Genomic DNA, 17,356 nt, shown 5'->3' on the forward strand with positions numbered 1-17,356 from the left:
TAACCCAGTCATCTAAAATTGATATGCTACTAGTGTAAAGGGTGGAAGCATAATACGGTAATTGCCATCTCCTTAGAGTTTAAATTTTTCAAGCTCACCATTCAAGGGCTACTTTTTTTTTCTTTCTTAGGTAGTTTGACTCTAGATACGGGGAACCATCAGTTGGTGGTGGTGGTTCCTTAATTCATGTCATCTTGGCTCGGAAATTTACCAGCACTCCTGAGTTGAAACATTGATTTTTTTTCCAGACTTTCCCTTATTTGTATAAATAAAACTCACTTTAAAAAAGGCTAAGTATAATCAAAACCAGTCACTCAGCAAACTCAAGAGTGCCTACGATGTGCTAAGTGTGCTAGGGAAACAGTGGAGCACAAATAGGGTCGTGCTGCTGTCCAATGGGGGAAACATGTTAATCCAATCACAGATTAATGGAAAAATGTAACAGTGATATTTCTGTTACTGCAGATTTTTACAAGAAATACCCATGTACGAGTTGATATTTTGTTAACAGTTTTTTAATATCCTACCTTCATTTTATCTCTACATCTAAGTGAAGTACTTCAAACTTCTTTTACAGTTGCATTCACCAAGTTTTAGATGAGTCCTCTGTCAAAGTGATTGTTGGTCAATTTCCTTGAACTGTCCTCACAGCTTTCATGGTCTAAACAGTGTAAACGTGTAAGAGGCATTCAGTAGCACACTCTGTTGTCGAAATATCCATTACCAGTGATGTAAATAATCTAGGTGGCGGAATGCCATGTTCACGATGTAGATTCCAGAGCCATTGGCCATGATTTTGACCTCATTCTACCTCCCTTTCAGGTGAGGTAGGCTGTGGCATGTTGGCCTTCTAGACCCACTCAGGTGGCATTCGTTTTTCTCTTGTTTTTGTGGTGTTCGTGAAGATGACACATAACCCCAGTCCCGGTCACTTGTCTTCCACTTGCACTGTCTGTAAGAATACTGAGCACACAGCTCTCTGCTCTACGCTCCTCTGTGTCTGGCCAGTGTGAAACCCATACCTGAACCAAAGTGACCCAGCACTTCCTTCTCAACAACTACCAGCCTATGGCCAAGGAAGAGAACGTTCCACAAGCCCCTCCATACCAGGCCAGTTGTGTTAAAAATTTTTTTTCCAGGTAATTTATTGAATTGGCACTGTCAAGGGCCAAGCTTTTGCTTGCCTAGATAGAGCTCTAGGTCACAGAACCCTAATGCTGTAAAGGATTTTCCATCACTTAGACCTAGCTGCAAATGAGAGAACAGGGACCCTTTGCAGGTCGTGTAGCTATTTAGTGGTGGTATAACATGAAAGCACAACTGCCCTGTCTCCTGGTCCAGTGCTTTCTTTCCTGAGCCACACTGATAATAACCTCAAAAACCACTTGAGTTTTTGGTTGCAAAGTGGCAAAGAAATGAGTTTTTTCCAGCTAAAGGGTGATTCATTTATCATCTTACCTGGTAATCATTGAGTTCATCATAGCTGGTTGTATTTCTTTGGCAAACTCCAGTTTCATTGGTTTTAGTTGTCCTCATCTGCCAAAGTTTGTTGATTTCAGGTCCCTATAAACAATGTCTCCATAATTAAAGTTCACTTTCCAGTTTAACAGCTCACTTGAGCCCAAGACAAGTAAATAGGCTGCTTCTTTCCATCTTGGCTTAGAGAGCTGGGCCGCTCTGTTTGCCTGTCACTGGACTGAAGGAAATACAAACTATAAAGAGTTACAATACCACATAGTCTCATTCGTCCTCCCTCATGAGATCCAAGCAAAATACAACATACACTGTTACAAAGTTGAGAACATCAAGTCCTCAGTGATTAGGTTAGATAGTAGTTCTCACACCCTTAGAGGACAGGGAAGCCCGCACACCCACTGCCTCGCCCTAGCCAACACATCCACCCACCTTTCCTTCGCCTCTGAGACTTGGCCTCTCAGAAAGGCACTCTTTGTCCTAAAGGGCTTCCCAGCAATGGCCATATCTCCCTTGCAAGTGGTATAACTTGCCACAGGCACACGTCTGCCAGACATGGAAGCTTTCTACCTCTTCCCAATGGCGCTTTTAGTAGCCCCAGAGCCTTCCTCTGGGACTCATATTGTTTTGCTGTGTGCGTTTATTGGGTGGTTGTTGTTGTTTTCTCCAGAAATGTGTTCCAATTAGAAATTATAATTTTATTTTTAAATAAGGGTGCATGTCATCTATAATTCCACCAAGACAACAATGATAACATTCTGGAGTATTTCCAAAGGCTTTTTTCGAAGTAAATTTTCTTAACTGCGATTATAACTTTTCACAGGCAATATTAAGCAAAATTTAACCAGATTTTGAATATAGCATTTAACTAGTTAATTGTACTAGTGACACTCAGTTTTGAGAAAAAAAAAATCCCCTGAAAAAGAATATATGGATGAAGCATGGACCTGCTAGATACGAGAGTAATGTGTTAGGTTTTATATTGTCCAGTAATTTTAGTATCTCTAGCTAAAAGACTTGCACGTCACATTCATTTGCTCTTATGGTAGGTGAACTAGGGTGGAGGATTATAAAACCTAAACATGTTATTCTGAAAAAGAAGGAATTAAAATTGGGAACTATTAAGAGAAGCACATGTGCTGGGATTAGCAGTCAGAAAAGTTTTCTTTAAGAAACATAGAAAAACATAGAGGATTTTAGGGTAAAAATGCCAAGAAATTAGCACAATTAGAAGTTCAGAGGCAATGCATAAGGCCTGTGTCGGGAGAAACCGGTACTAGACTTGTTTGTGGCCGGAAGAGAATCCTGAGAAGCTGGTTCACTGGACTTCGATTGTTTGCAAGAAAAGCAATTTTGCTTGGCATGAAGGAACCAAATTAAGATAGAGGGGAAAGAAGAAGCGGTTAGAATGAAACCCGTGACTAATGAATCAGATCAAAATAGCTCTAGATAATGTTCTGAATACCAGTTAGAATGAGCCAATAAAAAAAGGTAGCGTGAAGGGCATAGAATAGAAACTCCAGGCTTGGGACTTCCCTGGTGGCGCAGGGGTTAAGAATCCGCCTGCCAATGCAGGGGACACGGGTTCGAGCCCTGGTCTGGGAAGATCCCACATGCCGCGGAGCAACTAAGCCCGCAAGCCACAACTACTGAGCCCACATGCCACAACTACTGAAGCCCGTGTGCCTAGAGCCCGTGCTCCGCAACAAGAGAAGCCACCGCAATGAGAAGCCCGCACACCGCAACGAAGAGTAACCCCCGCTCGCCGCAACTAGAGAAAGCCTGCGGGCAGCAGCGAAGACCCAACGCAGCCAAAAATAAATAAATAAAATAAATAAATTTATATATAAAAAAAGAAACTCCAGGATTGCAACTAAGGAAGCAGCCAGCTAGTTAATGGGAAATTAATGCAGTGGGGAAGAATAGGAGCGTTTAGTAGACCATGAATTCATTGTGAGCCCTCATTGTAAAGTTGTCACATATCACGTTCACAGTACTCCACCTTAACAACCATTGCCAAGGTCCCGCCGAGGTCTCTGGCCTCTGCTGTGCCCACAGTGCTGCTGCGGAATTCCTTTATGTGTCCCACTTAGCTCAGTCCCATTCTTTGCAACTGGTACTCCAGTCTCTGTGTAACAATGATGACAATGAATGGCAGCAATAAGTGACATTTATGGAGTGGTTACTATGTCCCAGGCACTGTTTTAATATGCATTAACTTAGGTTTTCCTTTTTGTAACCCTGTAAGATGGGAACTTTTATCATCTCCATTTTACAGAAGATAAAACTGAGACCCAGGATCATGCTGCTAGGAAGCAGAAGAGTTGGAATTTGAACCCCAGCAGTCTGGCTTCAGAGCCTGAGCTCTATTGAATAGCACCCAAACTTCACAGTCCCTGCTTTCACAGATAACCTTGCGCTCTACTTCACAGAGAAAATTGAGGCTCTGGGGTCTAAATTCCTCAACTTCCTGTCCCAGTACTTAATGTCTGGATCTCTTGCCCCCTTCCCTCCATTACAAGGGAAGCAATAGCCTTCCGCCCTACTGAGGCTCCTCCCTCCACCTGTGTATTAATCCCATCCCCTCCTGTCACTACAACAATCAGCACCGTGTCCCATTCATTTCCAGACCCCTTTCCCCCCACATTCTCCTTTCTCTTCCTTTATTCCTACAGACCTTTTGGCCTTCTATTTTTTAAAAAACACCCTCAAATCTCTTCCTTTTACCCTATGCCTCTAGGTTTCCTGGTAGTAGAATCTCATTCATCTTTATACCTCTAGAAAAGGTGTTAAATAAAGTAAGTATATTTGCATTGGATAAAGATTATTTAGAACAAGGGAGCTGCTGGTCCCCTTCAGCTCTCTGTTGGTCAGAACATTCCTAGTATGTCTTATTCTGGGTGTACAGCTTGAGTAATTTGGACAGTTAGTTGCATGTTCCTAGGAGAGGTGGTGAAGGGACTTTAAACCGTGCCCTATGGAGGTGGGGCAGTGGAAGGAAATTGGGCTGTTTAGCCTAGACAGGGGAAGAGAAGCCTGGAGGGACAGAATAGCTGCTTCAAGTGTGAAAGACTGACATGTGGAAGAAGGATTCACCTTATTCTTTGTATCTCCAAAGAATGTAACAAAGATCTATAGGTGGAAGCAATGAGGAAACGAATTGTTTTTAAATAGCAAAGCTGTACAGTAGAGATTTGTTTGCCTGGAGAGAGGTAGTGAGTATCTTTTCACTAGAAGTGCTGCCTGAATGGTCACGTAACAGGCAATTCCAGAGATTTGAGCATAAGGTGGGTTGATTATATAGCCTTTAAGGTCTGTCCTAATCTTAAATTGTGGAAAAGCTCCATCCTTTAGCCCAGTGTGTGCAACTCTGCACAGGAGAATCACCTGGGGAGTATTAAGAAAAAATACCAATGCTCAGATGCTACCCCAGGTAGTTAAATCAGAAGATTTGGGTCAGGGCCTGGGCACCGGTATTTTTTAAAAGCTCTGCAGTTGATTCTAATGTACAACCAAGTCTGAGAACCTCCAATTTAGCTGAATCAAGCCGAACTGAGTAAGATGGTATGGAATAGTATTTTACTTATAGTAACTTACTGTCACTATAGCCCTTGAGTTGTCTATAGGTTAGTATAATGTAATTGCCATCACATACTGTACTTATGCCTGATTCAAACTCTATGTCTTTTGTTTGTTTGTTTTTTTGGTTGCACTGGGTATTAGTTGTGGCTCACGGGCTCCTTAGTTGTGGCTCGCCAGCTCCTTAGTTGTGGCACATGGGCTCCATAGTTGTGGCATGCGAACTCTTAGTTGTGGCATGCATGTGGGATCTAGTTCCCTGACCAGGGATCGAACCCAGATCCCCAGCATTGGGAGCGTGGAGCCTTAGCCACTCTGCCACCAGGGGAGTCCCTCAAACTCTATGTCTTGTAACATATTATTAAAATACATGAAGAAAACTGAATTTCTAACTATGAGTTTGCCCAGCATGAAGGATTTTATCTGTGACTATTTTCTCAAAATACAGGCATGTGTGCACACACACACACGGAGGGAAATTTCTTGTGGCAGTTAGTAAATAAACGAATGAGGTTATTGTTGGTCTCCGCAGCATGATAAATTGGGTATCGTAAAGTCGGGAAGTTATTGCATTCCCTATTTATAAGGCAACCTGCGAGTCTTTTATTTGGCTGTTGATCTGGGTCCATGTTATGGTGTGCTGGTAGTGAAGCAGGGAGAAGTCTGTAGAAAGAAAAAGAAGTAGTTGACATTGGTGGTTCGCTTTTCCTGGGCCAGTCAAAGAAAATCAACTCAGTACCACCACAGACGTTCCAAATGTTTTTCTTCAAATTTTTATGTTTAGTTGTGCCTGTAAAAAAAAAAAAAAGTGAGAACTTTCCTCAGATTTCTGCTTTTTTTTTAATCCTTTCTGTTTAACTTTCTCTTTAAAGCTATTGGTGTCAGTAACCAGAGGGAAACCACTGTAGTCTGGGACAAGTTAACTGGAGAGCCTCTCTACAATGCTGTGGGTAAGCTCTTGTGCATGGGTGTCAAACTCAAGGCCTTTCTCCACTTGCAGGAGTTGTCATACTAAAACATCTGGCTAACAAAGCATGTAGTCATGTTCCCTATAATCTCATGGGTTGGGCTGAAGAGTCCTCTAAGAAATGAGTTGTTATATATTTACCATTTTCAGATAGTTATTCCCAATTTGAATTAACTCTTTCCTGTGCTTGCCCCTTCCTGATAATTTGCATTATACAAATGAGTCATTGTTACCAGAACTTTTTATAATCCCTGCTGTTTCTGACACCTGAAAGGGATCTCACCTCCTCCTCCCCTCAAAAATCAAGATTACAGATGTCCCCATTCCCTTCTCTACCTTTCCATAAAGTACTTGTATGCTTGTTCTTCCCATCTAGAAATTTGAATGGACTCTGTTGAGCTTATGAAAATAAAATGTCAAAATTTTAGCTCCTTCTGCTACAAACTTGGCGATTTCAGCAGGGGTTCAAAAGCTCAATCTCAAATATACCACCATTAGGTATCACATCTTATTAAATGTAAATAACCATGGGTATATTTTTAGCCTCACTCTTAGTAGCACATGACAGTTGAGCACTGAATGACACTGTCACTTGCTAAAAGGAAAGTTTTGTTCTAAATATACAGTCGCTAAAAGGCGTTATTCTGTCGCAAATAGCAAAGCACAATTTTTTAGTCAATAAAGTAACAGGTTGTGGGTTGGACAGTGGAGGCAGAAGTTGTCAGAGATGGGATGATTTATAGAGTGAGCTCTTTTTACTTTACAGTTACTTTAGTAATATATTTAGTTACTTTAGTATTGATTGGAAAAAAGTGATATTCAAGCAGAAAATATACTAACAAGGTGCCTTGTAAGAGTAGTGTGAATTCCTTTGGAAATAATCTTTATAAAAAATGAAGGTCTTTAATGTTATTGTGTTATAAGAAAGCATTTAGTATGTCTTCTGTATCTGTGATAAAAAATTCAAGATGCAAAAAAGGTCAAAGAATTGCAACCAAAGGTTCTCTTACACAAAAGTACCTCTTTTAAAGCTTTATTTTGTTCTCATTCTCATGAGCAGCGCATTTTGAATATAAGCAGGGTATTACAACTTTAATGGCTAGTATCTAGGAGAGTATTCTTTCACAGACGAATGTTAGCCAACTTCTTATACTAGTTAAGGTTTTACTTTTTGTTTTCCCCCTCATGAAAGGAAGGGCCTACTCACAGGAACCAGAAAGTTTCTGTTAAACTCTAAACTTGGAATTGTAAAAATGCAGCTTTGGACTTTGAGTTATCATTTTAAAATAATGCAACTAGGTTAGCTGAAGTTATGCATAAGTGAAAGATGTCAGTAAATATTTCACTAGAAAAACTTTTTGAGATGTGCTTATTTACTCATTCCTTTTTCTTCTACACTTTTTAGTTTTCTATTTAAAAAATATCAGGCATTCAAAACAGAATGACTGAAAACCAAAAGAAACAACTGACATTAGAAGCAGACCAATAAGAAATCCTGATATTAGAGTTACCAGACTTTAAAATAACCATCATCTACATGTTCAAGGAATTCATTGAGATGAGTGATAATCTTAGCAAAGAAATGGAAATTTAAAGATCGAAATTCTAGGACTGTATTAAACTCAGTTGATGAGTTTTACATCGTATTAGACACAGCTGAGTTACTGAACTGGAAGAGAGATCAGAAGTAAATATCTAGACTAAAGCACAGAGAGACAAAGGTTTAGAAAATACAGAAAAGAATCTAAGAGAAATATGGGGTAAGGTAAGAAGGTCCAACATATTTGTAATTGGAGACCCAAACGAAAAGGAAAGAGAGATAGATGATAAAAGTTTTTCAAAACTGTTGAAAGATATCACGCCACAAATTCAAGAAGCGCTATGATTCCCCAGGCAAGATAAATACACATAAAGCCGTATACAAACATATGCTGAGACCTGAAGATAAAAAGAAGGATTTTAAAGTAGCCAGAGGATATGACCTTCAAGAGACCAACACTAAAACTTTCAGCTGATTTCTCAAAGAAACAGAGTACAATGGAACGAAATATTTAAAGTGCTAAAAGACAATAACGTGAACCTAGAATTCTATATTTAGTGAAAATATCCTTAAGAAATGAAGGTGAAATATAAAGGCAAAGACAAACAGGGACTTATAGGAATCATTACAAGCAAACCCCGACTAAAAGAAAAACTAAATAATGTTTTTCTGGAGTTACGAAGAGAAGATGGTGGAAGAGTAAGACACGGAGATCAACTTCCTCCCCACAGATACACCAGAAATACATCTACACGTGGAACAACTCCTACAGAACACCTACTGAACGCTGGCAGAAGACCTCAGACCTCCCAAAAGGCAAGAAAGTCCCCACGTACCTGGGTAGGGCAAAAGAAAAAAGAATAAACAGAGACAAAAGGATAGGGGACAGGACCTGCACCAGTGGGAGGGAGCTGTGAAGGAGGAAAGGTTTCCACACACTGGGAAGCCCCTTCACGGGTGGAGACTGAAGGTGGCGGAGGGGGAAGCTTCAGAGCCGCGGAGGAGAGGACAGTAACAGGGGTGCGGAGGGCAAAGCGGGAAGAGATCCCCGCACAGAGGATCGGTGCCGACTGGCACTCACCAGCCCGAGAGGGTTGTCTGCTCACCCGCCGGGGTGGGCGGGGCTGGGAGCTGAGGCTCGGGCTTCGGTCGGAGGGCAGGGAGAGGACTGGGGTTGGCAGCGTGAACACAGCCTGCAGGGGATTAGTGCACCACGGCTAGCCGGCAGGGAGTCCGGGGAAAAGTCTGGACCTGCCGAAGAGGCAAGAGGCTTTTTCTTCCCTCTTTGTTTCCTGGTGCGTGAGGAGAGGGGGTTAAGAGCACCACTTAAAGGAGCTCCAGAGATGGGTGCAAGCCGCGGCTAACAGCGCAGACCCCAGAGACGAACATGAGACGCTAAGGCTGCTGCTGCTGCCACCAAGAAGCCTGTGTGCGAGCACAGGTCACTATCCACACCCCCTTTCCAGGGAACCTGTGCAGACCACCACTAACAGGGTCCCGGGATCCAGGGACAACTTCCCTGGGAGAACGCACAGCATGCCTCAGGCTGGTGCAACGTCATGCCGGCCTCTGCCGCCGCAGGCTCGCCCCGCACTCAGTATCCCTCCCTCCCCCCGGCCTGAGTGAACCAGAGTCCCCGAAGCAGCTGCTCCTTTAACCCTGTCCCATCTGAGCAACCCTCCCACGACCTACACGCAGAGGCGGGGCCAAATCCAAAGCTGAGCTCCGGGAGCTGTGAGAAGAAGAGAAAGGGAAATCTCTCTTAGCAGCCTCAGAAGCAGCGGATTAAAGCTCCACAGTCAACTTGATGTACCCTGCATCTGTGGAATACATGAATAGACAACGAATCATCCCAAATTGAGGAGGTGGACTTTGAGAGCAAGATTTATGATTTTTTCCTCTTTTCCTCTTTTTGTGAGTGTGTATGTGTATGCTTCTGTGTGAGATTTTGTCTGTATAGCTGTGCTTCCACCATGTGTCCTAGGGTTTTATCTGTCCGTTTTTTTTCTTTAAAAATTTTTTTCTTAATAATTATTTTTTGTTTTCATAACTTTATTTTATTTTATCTTACTTTATTTTATCTTCTTTATTTCTTTCTTTCCTTCCTTCCCTCCTTCCTTCCTTCCTTCCTTCCTCCCTCCCTCCCTCCCACCCTCCTTTCTTTCTTTCTTTCTTTCTTTCTTTCTTTCTTTCTTTCGTTCTTCTTTCTTTCTTTCTTTCTTTCTTCTTCCTTCCTTCCTGCCTTCCTTCCTTCCTTCCTCCCTCCCTCCCTCCCTTCCTTCCTTCCTTCTTCTCCCTTTTATTCTGAGCCGTGTGGATGAAAGACCCTCGGTGCTGCGGCCAGGAGTCAGTGCTGTGCCTCTGAGGTGGGAGAGCCAACTTCAGGACACTGGTCCACAAGAGCCCTCCCAGCTCCACATAATATCAAATGGTGAAAATCTCCCAGAGATCTCCATCTCAACACCAGCACCCAGCTTCACTCACTGACCAGCAAGCTACAGTGCTGGATACCCTATGCCAAACAACTAGCAAGACAGAAACACAACCCAACCCATTAGCAGAGAGGCTGCCTAAAATCATAATAAGTCCGCAGACACCCCAAAACACACCACCAGACATGGACCTGCCCACCAGAAAGACAAGTTCCAGGCTCATCCACCAGAACACAGGCACTAGTCCCCTCCACCAGGAAGCCTACACAACCCACTGAACCAACCTTAGCCACTGGGGACAGACAACAAAAGCAATGGGAACTACAAACCTGCAGCCTGCAAAAAGGAGACCCCAAACACAGTAAGATAAGCAAAATGAGAAGACAGAAAAACACACAGCAGATGAAGGAGCAAGATAAAAACCCACCAGACCTAACAAATGAAGAGGAAATAGGCAGTCTACCTGAAAAAGAATTCAGAATGATGATAGTAAAGATGATCCAAAATCTTGGAAATAGAATAGACAAAGTGCAAGAAACACATTTAACAAGGACCAAGAAGAACTAAAGGTGAAACAAGCAATGATGAACAACACAATAAATGAAATGAAAAAGACTCTAGAAGGGATCAGTAGCAGAATAACTGAGGCAGAAGAACGGATAAGTGACCTGGAAGATAAAATAGTGGAAATAACTACTGCTGAGCAGAATAAAGAAAAAAGAATGAAAAGAACTGAGGACAGTCTCAGAGACCTCTGGGACAACATTAAACGCACCAACATTTGAATTATAGGGGTTCCAGAAGAAGAAGAGAAAAAGAAAGGGACTGAGAAAATATTTGAAGAGATTATAGTTGAAAACTTCCCTAATATGGGAAAAGAAATAGTTAATCGAGTCCAGGAAGCACAGAGAATCCCATACAGGGTAAATCCAAGGAGAAATACACCAAGACACATATTAATCAAACTGTCAAAAATTAAATACAAAGAAAACATATTAAAAGCAGCAAGGGAGGGCTTCCCTGGTGGCGCAGTGGTTGAGAGTCCACCTGCCGATGCAGGGGACACGGGTTTGTGCCCCGGTCCGGGAGGATCCCACATGCCGCAGAGCAGCTAGACCCATGAGCCATGGCCACTGAGCCTGCTCATCCGCAGCCTGTGCTCCGCAACGGGAGAGGCCACAACAGTGAGAGGCCCGCGTATGGCAAAAAAAAAAAAAAAAAAACGAACAGCAAGGGAAAAACAACAAATAATACACAAGGGAATCCCCAGAAGGTTAACAGCTGATCTTTCAGCAGAAACTCTGCAAGCCAGAAGGGAGTGGCAGGACATATTTAAAATGATGAAGGAGAAAAACCTACAACCAAGATTACTCTACCCAGCAAGGATCTCATTCAGATTTGATTGAGAAATTAAAACGTTTACAAACAAGCAAAAGCTGAGAGAGTTCAGCACCACCAAACCAGCTTTACAACAAATGCTAAAGGAACTTCTCTAGGCAAGAAACACAAGAGAAGGAAAAGACCTACAATAAGAAACCCAAAACAATTAAGAAAATGGGAATAGGAACATATATATAGATAATTACCTTAATTGGAAATGGGCTAAATGCTGCCAGCAAAAGACACAGATTGGCTGAATGGATGCAAAAACAAGACCCATATATATGCTGCCTACAAGAGACCCACTTCAGACCTAGAGACACATACAGACTGAAAGTAAGAGGATGGAAAAAGATATTCCATGCAAATGGAAACCAAAAGAAAGCTGGAGTAGCAATTCTCATATCAGACAAAATAGACTTTCAAATAAAGACTATTAGAAGAGACAAAGAAGGACACTACATATGATCAAGGGATCGATCCAAGAAGAAGATATAACAATTGTAAATATTTATGAACCCAACATAGGAGCACCTCAGTACATAAGGCAAATACTAACAGCCATAAAAGGGGAAATCGACAGTAACACATTCATAGTAGGGGACTTTAACACCCCACTTTCACCAATGGACAGATCATCGAAAATGAAAATAAATAAGGAAACACAAGCTTTAAATGATACATTAAACAAGATGGACTTAATTGATATTTATAGGACATTCCATCCAAAAACAACAGAATACACATTTTTCTCAAGTGCTCATGGAACATTCTCCAGGATACATCATATCTTGGGTCACAAATCAAGCCTTGGTAAATTCAAGAAAATTGAAATTGTATCAAGTATCTTTTCCGACCACAACGCTATGAGACTAGATATCAATTACAGGAAAAGATCTGGAAAAAATACAAACACATGGAGCCTAAACAATACACTACTTAATACCTGGAAACAAATGACAATGGAGACACGACGACCCAAAACCTATGGGATGCAGCAAAAGCAGTTCTAAGAGGGAAGTTTATAGCAATACAATCCTACCTTAAGAAACAGGAAACATCTCGAATAAACAACCTAACCTTGCACCTAAAGCAATTAGAGAAAGAAGAACTAAAAAAACCAAAAGTTAGCAGAAGGAAAGAAATCATAAAAATCAGATCAGAAATAAATGAAAAAGAAATGAAGGAAACAGTAGCAAAGATCAATAAAACTAAAATCTGATTCTTTGAGAAGATAAACAAAATTGATAAACCATTAGCCAGACTCATCAAGAAAAAAAGGGAGAAGACTCAAATCAATAGAATTAGAAATGACAAAGAAGAAGTAACAACTGACACTGCAGAAATACAAAAGATCATGAGAGATTACTACAAGCAAGTCTATGTCAATAAAATGGACAATTTGCAGGAAATGGACAAATTCTTAGAAATGCACAACCTGCCAAGACTGAATCAGGAAGAAATAGAAAATATGAACAGACCAATCACAAGCACTGAAATTGAAACTGTGATTAAAAATCTTCCAACAAACAAAAGCCCAGGACCAGAGGGCTTCACAGGCAAATTCTATCAAACATTTAGAGAAGAGCTAACACCTAACCTTCTCAAGCTCTTGCAAAATATATCAGAGGGAGGAACACTCCCAAACTCATTCTATAAGACCACCATCACCCTGATACCAAAACCAGACAAGGATGTCACAAAAAAAGAAAACTACAGGCCAATATCACTGATGAACATAGATGCAAATATCCTCAACAAAATACTAGCAAACAGAATCCAATAGCACATTAAAAGGATCATACACCATGATCAAGTGGGGTTTATTCCAGGAATGCAAGGATTCTTCAATATATGCAAATCAATCAACGTGATACACCACATTAACAAATTGAAGGAGAAAACTCATATGATCATCTCAATAGATGCAGAGAAAGCTTTCGACAAAATTCAACACCCATTTATGATAAAAACCCTGCAGAAAGTAGGCATAGAGGGAACTTTCCTCAACATAATAAAGGCCATATGTGAGAAACCCACAGCCAACATCGTCCTCAATGGTGAAAAACTGAAAGCACTTCCACTAAGATCAGGAACACGACAAGGTTGCCCACTCTCACCACTCTTTTTTATGTTTTTGCTTGTTTGTTTGTTTTTGTTTTTACTTGCGGTACGCGGGCCTCTCACTGCTGCAGCTTTTCGCGTTGTGGAGCACAGGCTCCGGACACGCAGGCCCAACGGCCATGGCCCACGGGCCCAGCTGCTCCACGGCATGTGGGATCCTCCCGGACCGGGGCATGAACCTGCGTCCCGTGCATTGGCAGGTGGACTCACAACCACTGCGCCACCAGGGAAGCCCACCACTCTTATTCAACATAGTTTTGGAAGTTTTAGCCACAGCAATCAGAGAAGAAAGGGAAATAAAAGGAATCCAAATCGGAAAAGAAGAAGTAAAGCTGTCACTGTTTGCAGTTGACATGATACTATACATAGAGAATCCTAAAGTTGCTACCAGAAAACTACTAGATCTAATCAATGAATTTGGTAAAGTAGCAGGATACAAAATAAATGCACAGAAATCTCTGGCATACCTATACACTAATGATGAAAAATCTGAAAGTGAAATCAAGAAAACACTCCCATTTACCATTGCAACAAAAAGAATAAAATATCTAGGAATAAACCTACCTAAGGAGATAAAAGACCTGTATGCAGAAAATTATAAGACACTGATGAAAGAAATTAAAGATGATACAAATAGATGGAGAGATATTCCATGTTCTTGGATTGGAAGAATCAACATTGTGAAAATGACTCTACTACCCAAAGCAATCTACAGATTCAATGCAATCCCTATCAAACTACCACTGGCATTTTTCACAGAAGTAGAACAAAAAATTTCACAATTTGTATGGAAACAAAAGACCCCGAATAGCCATTGCAATCTTGAGAATGAAAAACGGAGCTGGAGGAATCAGGCTCCCTGACTTTTGACTATACTACAAAGCTACAGTAATCAAGACAGTATGGTACTGGCACAAAAACAGAAAGATACATCAATGGAACAGGATAGAAAGCCCAGAGATAAACCCACGCACATATGGTCACCTTATCTTTGATAAAGGAGGCAGGAATGTACAGTAGAGAACGGACAGCCTCTTCACTAAATGGTGCTGGGAAAACTGGACAGGTACATGTAAAAGTATGAGATTAGATCACTCCCTAACACCATACACAAAAATAAGCTCAAAATGGATTAAAGACCTAAATGTAAGTCCAGAAACTATCAAAGTCTTAGAGGAAAACATAGGCAGAACACTCTATGACGTAAATCACAGCAAGATCCTTTTTGACCCACCTCCTAGAGAAATGGAAGTAAAAACAAAAATAAACAAATGGGACCTCATGAAACTGCAAAGCTTTTGCACAGCAAAGGCAACCATAAACAAGACCAAAAGACAACCCTCAAAATGGGAGAAAATATTTGCAAATGAAGCAACTGACAAAGGATTAATTTCCAAAATTTACAAGCAGCTCATGCAGCTCAATAACAAAAAAACAAACAACCCAATCCAAAAATGGGCAGAAGACCTAAATAGACATTTCTCCAAGGAAGATATACAGACTGCCAACAAACACATGAAAGAATGCTCAACATCATTAATCATTAGAGAAATGCAAATCAAAACTACAATGAGATATCATTTCACACCAGTCAGAATGGCCATCATCAAAAAATCTAGAAACAATAAATTCTGGAGAGGGTGTGGAGAAAAGGGAACACTCTTGCACTGCTGGTGGGAATGTGAATTGGTACAGCCACTATGGAGAACAGTATGGAGGTTCCTTAAAAAAACTACAAATAGAACTACCATATGTCCCAGCAATACCACTACTGGGCATATACTCTGAGAAAACCATAATTCAAAAAGAGTCATGTACCAAGATGTTCATTGCAGCTCTATTTACAATAGCCCGGAGATGGAAACAACCTAAGTGTCCATCATCAGATGAATGGATAAAGAAGATGTGGCACATATATACAATGGAATATTACTTAGCCATAAAAAGAAACGAAATTGAGCTATTTGTAATGAGATGGATGGACCTGGAGTCTGTCATACAGAGTGAAGTAAGTCAGAAAGAGAGAGTCAGGTACTGTATGCTAACACATATATATCGAATTTAAGAAAAAAAAAGTGTCATGAAGAACCTAGGGGTAAGACAGGAATAAAGACACAGACCTACTAGAGAATGGACTTGAGGATATGGGGAGGGGGAGGGGGAAGGGGAAGCTGTGACAAGGCAAGAGAGTGGCATGGACATATATACAGTACCAGGCGTAAGATAGCTAGCTAGTGGGAGGCAGCCACATAGCACAGGGAGATCAGCTCGGTGCTTTGTGACCACCTGGAGGGGTGGGATAGGGACGGTGGGAGGGAGGGAGATGCAGGAGGGAGGAGATTTGGGAACATATGTATATGTATAACTGATTCACTCTTGTAAAGCAGAAACTAACACACCATTGTAAAGCAATTATACTCCAATAAAGATGTAAAACATAAATAAATTAAATAAATAAATAATGTTTTTCTGGGAGAAGGAAAAAAATGTTCTCAGGTGGAAATTTGGCAATGCAGGAAGGAATGCAGAGGCCTAGATAATAAATCTAGGTAATAGATTTAAATCTATTTAAATAGATTTAAATCTAGATAATAAATGTAGTAAATATGTAGGTCAATCTAAATGAATTTTGACTGTATAAAGAAATAATGTATTGTGATATTCAAAATATATTAAAATTTTAAGTATTACATGGCAACAGTAGTACATGAAAGGAATATGGGGTAGATGAGGTTAAAGTGTCTTGTGGTCCCAGTATTGTCAAGGATGCATGTTGTAATCTCTAGGGTAAGCAGTAAGAGAGTGAATAGTGTATAAGTCACAGGCTTATAAAGGGGAAAAATGGAATGACTGTGAAAAAGAAGGAAAGAAAAAGGAGTAGAAACAGGAAGGAAGGACAAATAGAAAGCATTTATATCCAGACATGTAAGTAATTATATTAAAAAGGACAAGATTACTCTCTTCAGTAAAATCTAGCAAAGGAGTTAATTGAGACTGCTAATGAGCTAATGGGATTAGAGTGTAAGAATGGAGAGACAACTTTGCCAGACCTTTCAGAGGAAGGATGCAGCTGGTATGTTTGGAAATTGAATAGGGCATAAAGTTGAGGGTAAAATAAAACAGGGCTGCAAGATTTTTAGCCCTGAGAGAACAGAAGGAAATTAAGTAATACTGAAAGAGTACCAACGTGGGAGAAAAATGGCTTTCTTTCTTGGACAAGGTTAATATTGGACTTGCAATCAAAGCTCATTTCTGGACAGTTAGAATTTGTAGCTCTGTTGTAAAGAGGTTGTTCAAAATGTAGACTTAAAAGTTGCTAACTTAGTCAGTCTCAGTTTATAACAGAAGAATTCACCATAGGAATGAAGGTAAAATTAATTGATTCAACAGAAGTTTAGGTACCTTTCTGTAGACAGGTTCTGTGATGACCCCTAGGCATATAGTGACAAACCAGGCAATCACCTTGCTTGCCTTTGTGACACAGAGGCTAGGGATAGGAATTTGGAGGCTAGACGAGGAAGGGGCATAGAAAAGGAGGACAGAAGAGTAATTAGCTGGGAAGAGAAGCCACTAAGTGATGACAAGGGTAGATTCTACCTCCAGTTTTATTCCATCTAGGAAAACACTAAGATGTCATATCTCCGTGCAAGTTTTCAGTTGAGAATATCAACACAATATTAAATCTGTAGCAACTTTATCTTAAAACAACACAAGGTGGGATTGATGGAAACAGAATCAGATTTTTACATATCTTTGTCTTTGAGCTTCTTTGTCTTTTTTTTATATCAGAGTCTGTGGGTTTTCTCCTCTTACCCCCCCCCCCATGTTTTCTTCCTTCCTTGTCCCTCTCTCTTGTAAATC

The 17,356-nt window shown here is 40.8% G+C and overlaps 1 protein-coding gene across 4 annotated transcripts in view; it reads left to right on the forward strand.

The window, feature by feature from the left end:
* GK (glycerol kinase) overlaps positions 1 to 17,356 on the forward strand; it is a 78,777-nt gene that overhangs the window by 14,696 nt on the left and 46,725 nt on the right. For all 4 annotated transcript variants that reach the window (XM_082865190.1, XM_082865191.1, XM_082865192.1 and 1 more), the window contains exon 4: positions 5,925 to 6,002. In XM_082865190.1, the coding sequence (XP_082721316.1) occupies positions 5,925 to 6,002 (78 nt within the window). The remainder of the gene's footprint in view (positions 1 to 5,924; positions 6,003 to 17,356) is intronic.

Source organism: Leucopleurus acutus (assembly GCF_964270905.1).
Source record: "Leucopleurus acutus genome assembly, chromosome: X".
In the NCBI taxonomy this organism is placed as follows: Eukaryota; Metazoa; Chordata; class Mammalia; order Artiodactyla; family Delphinidae; genus Leucopleurus; species Leucopleurus acutus.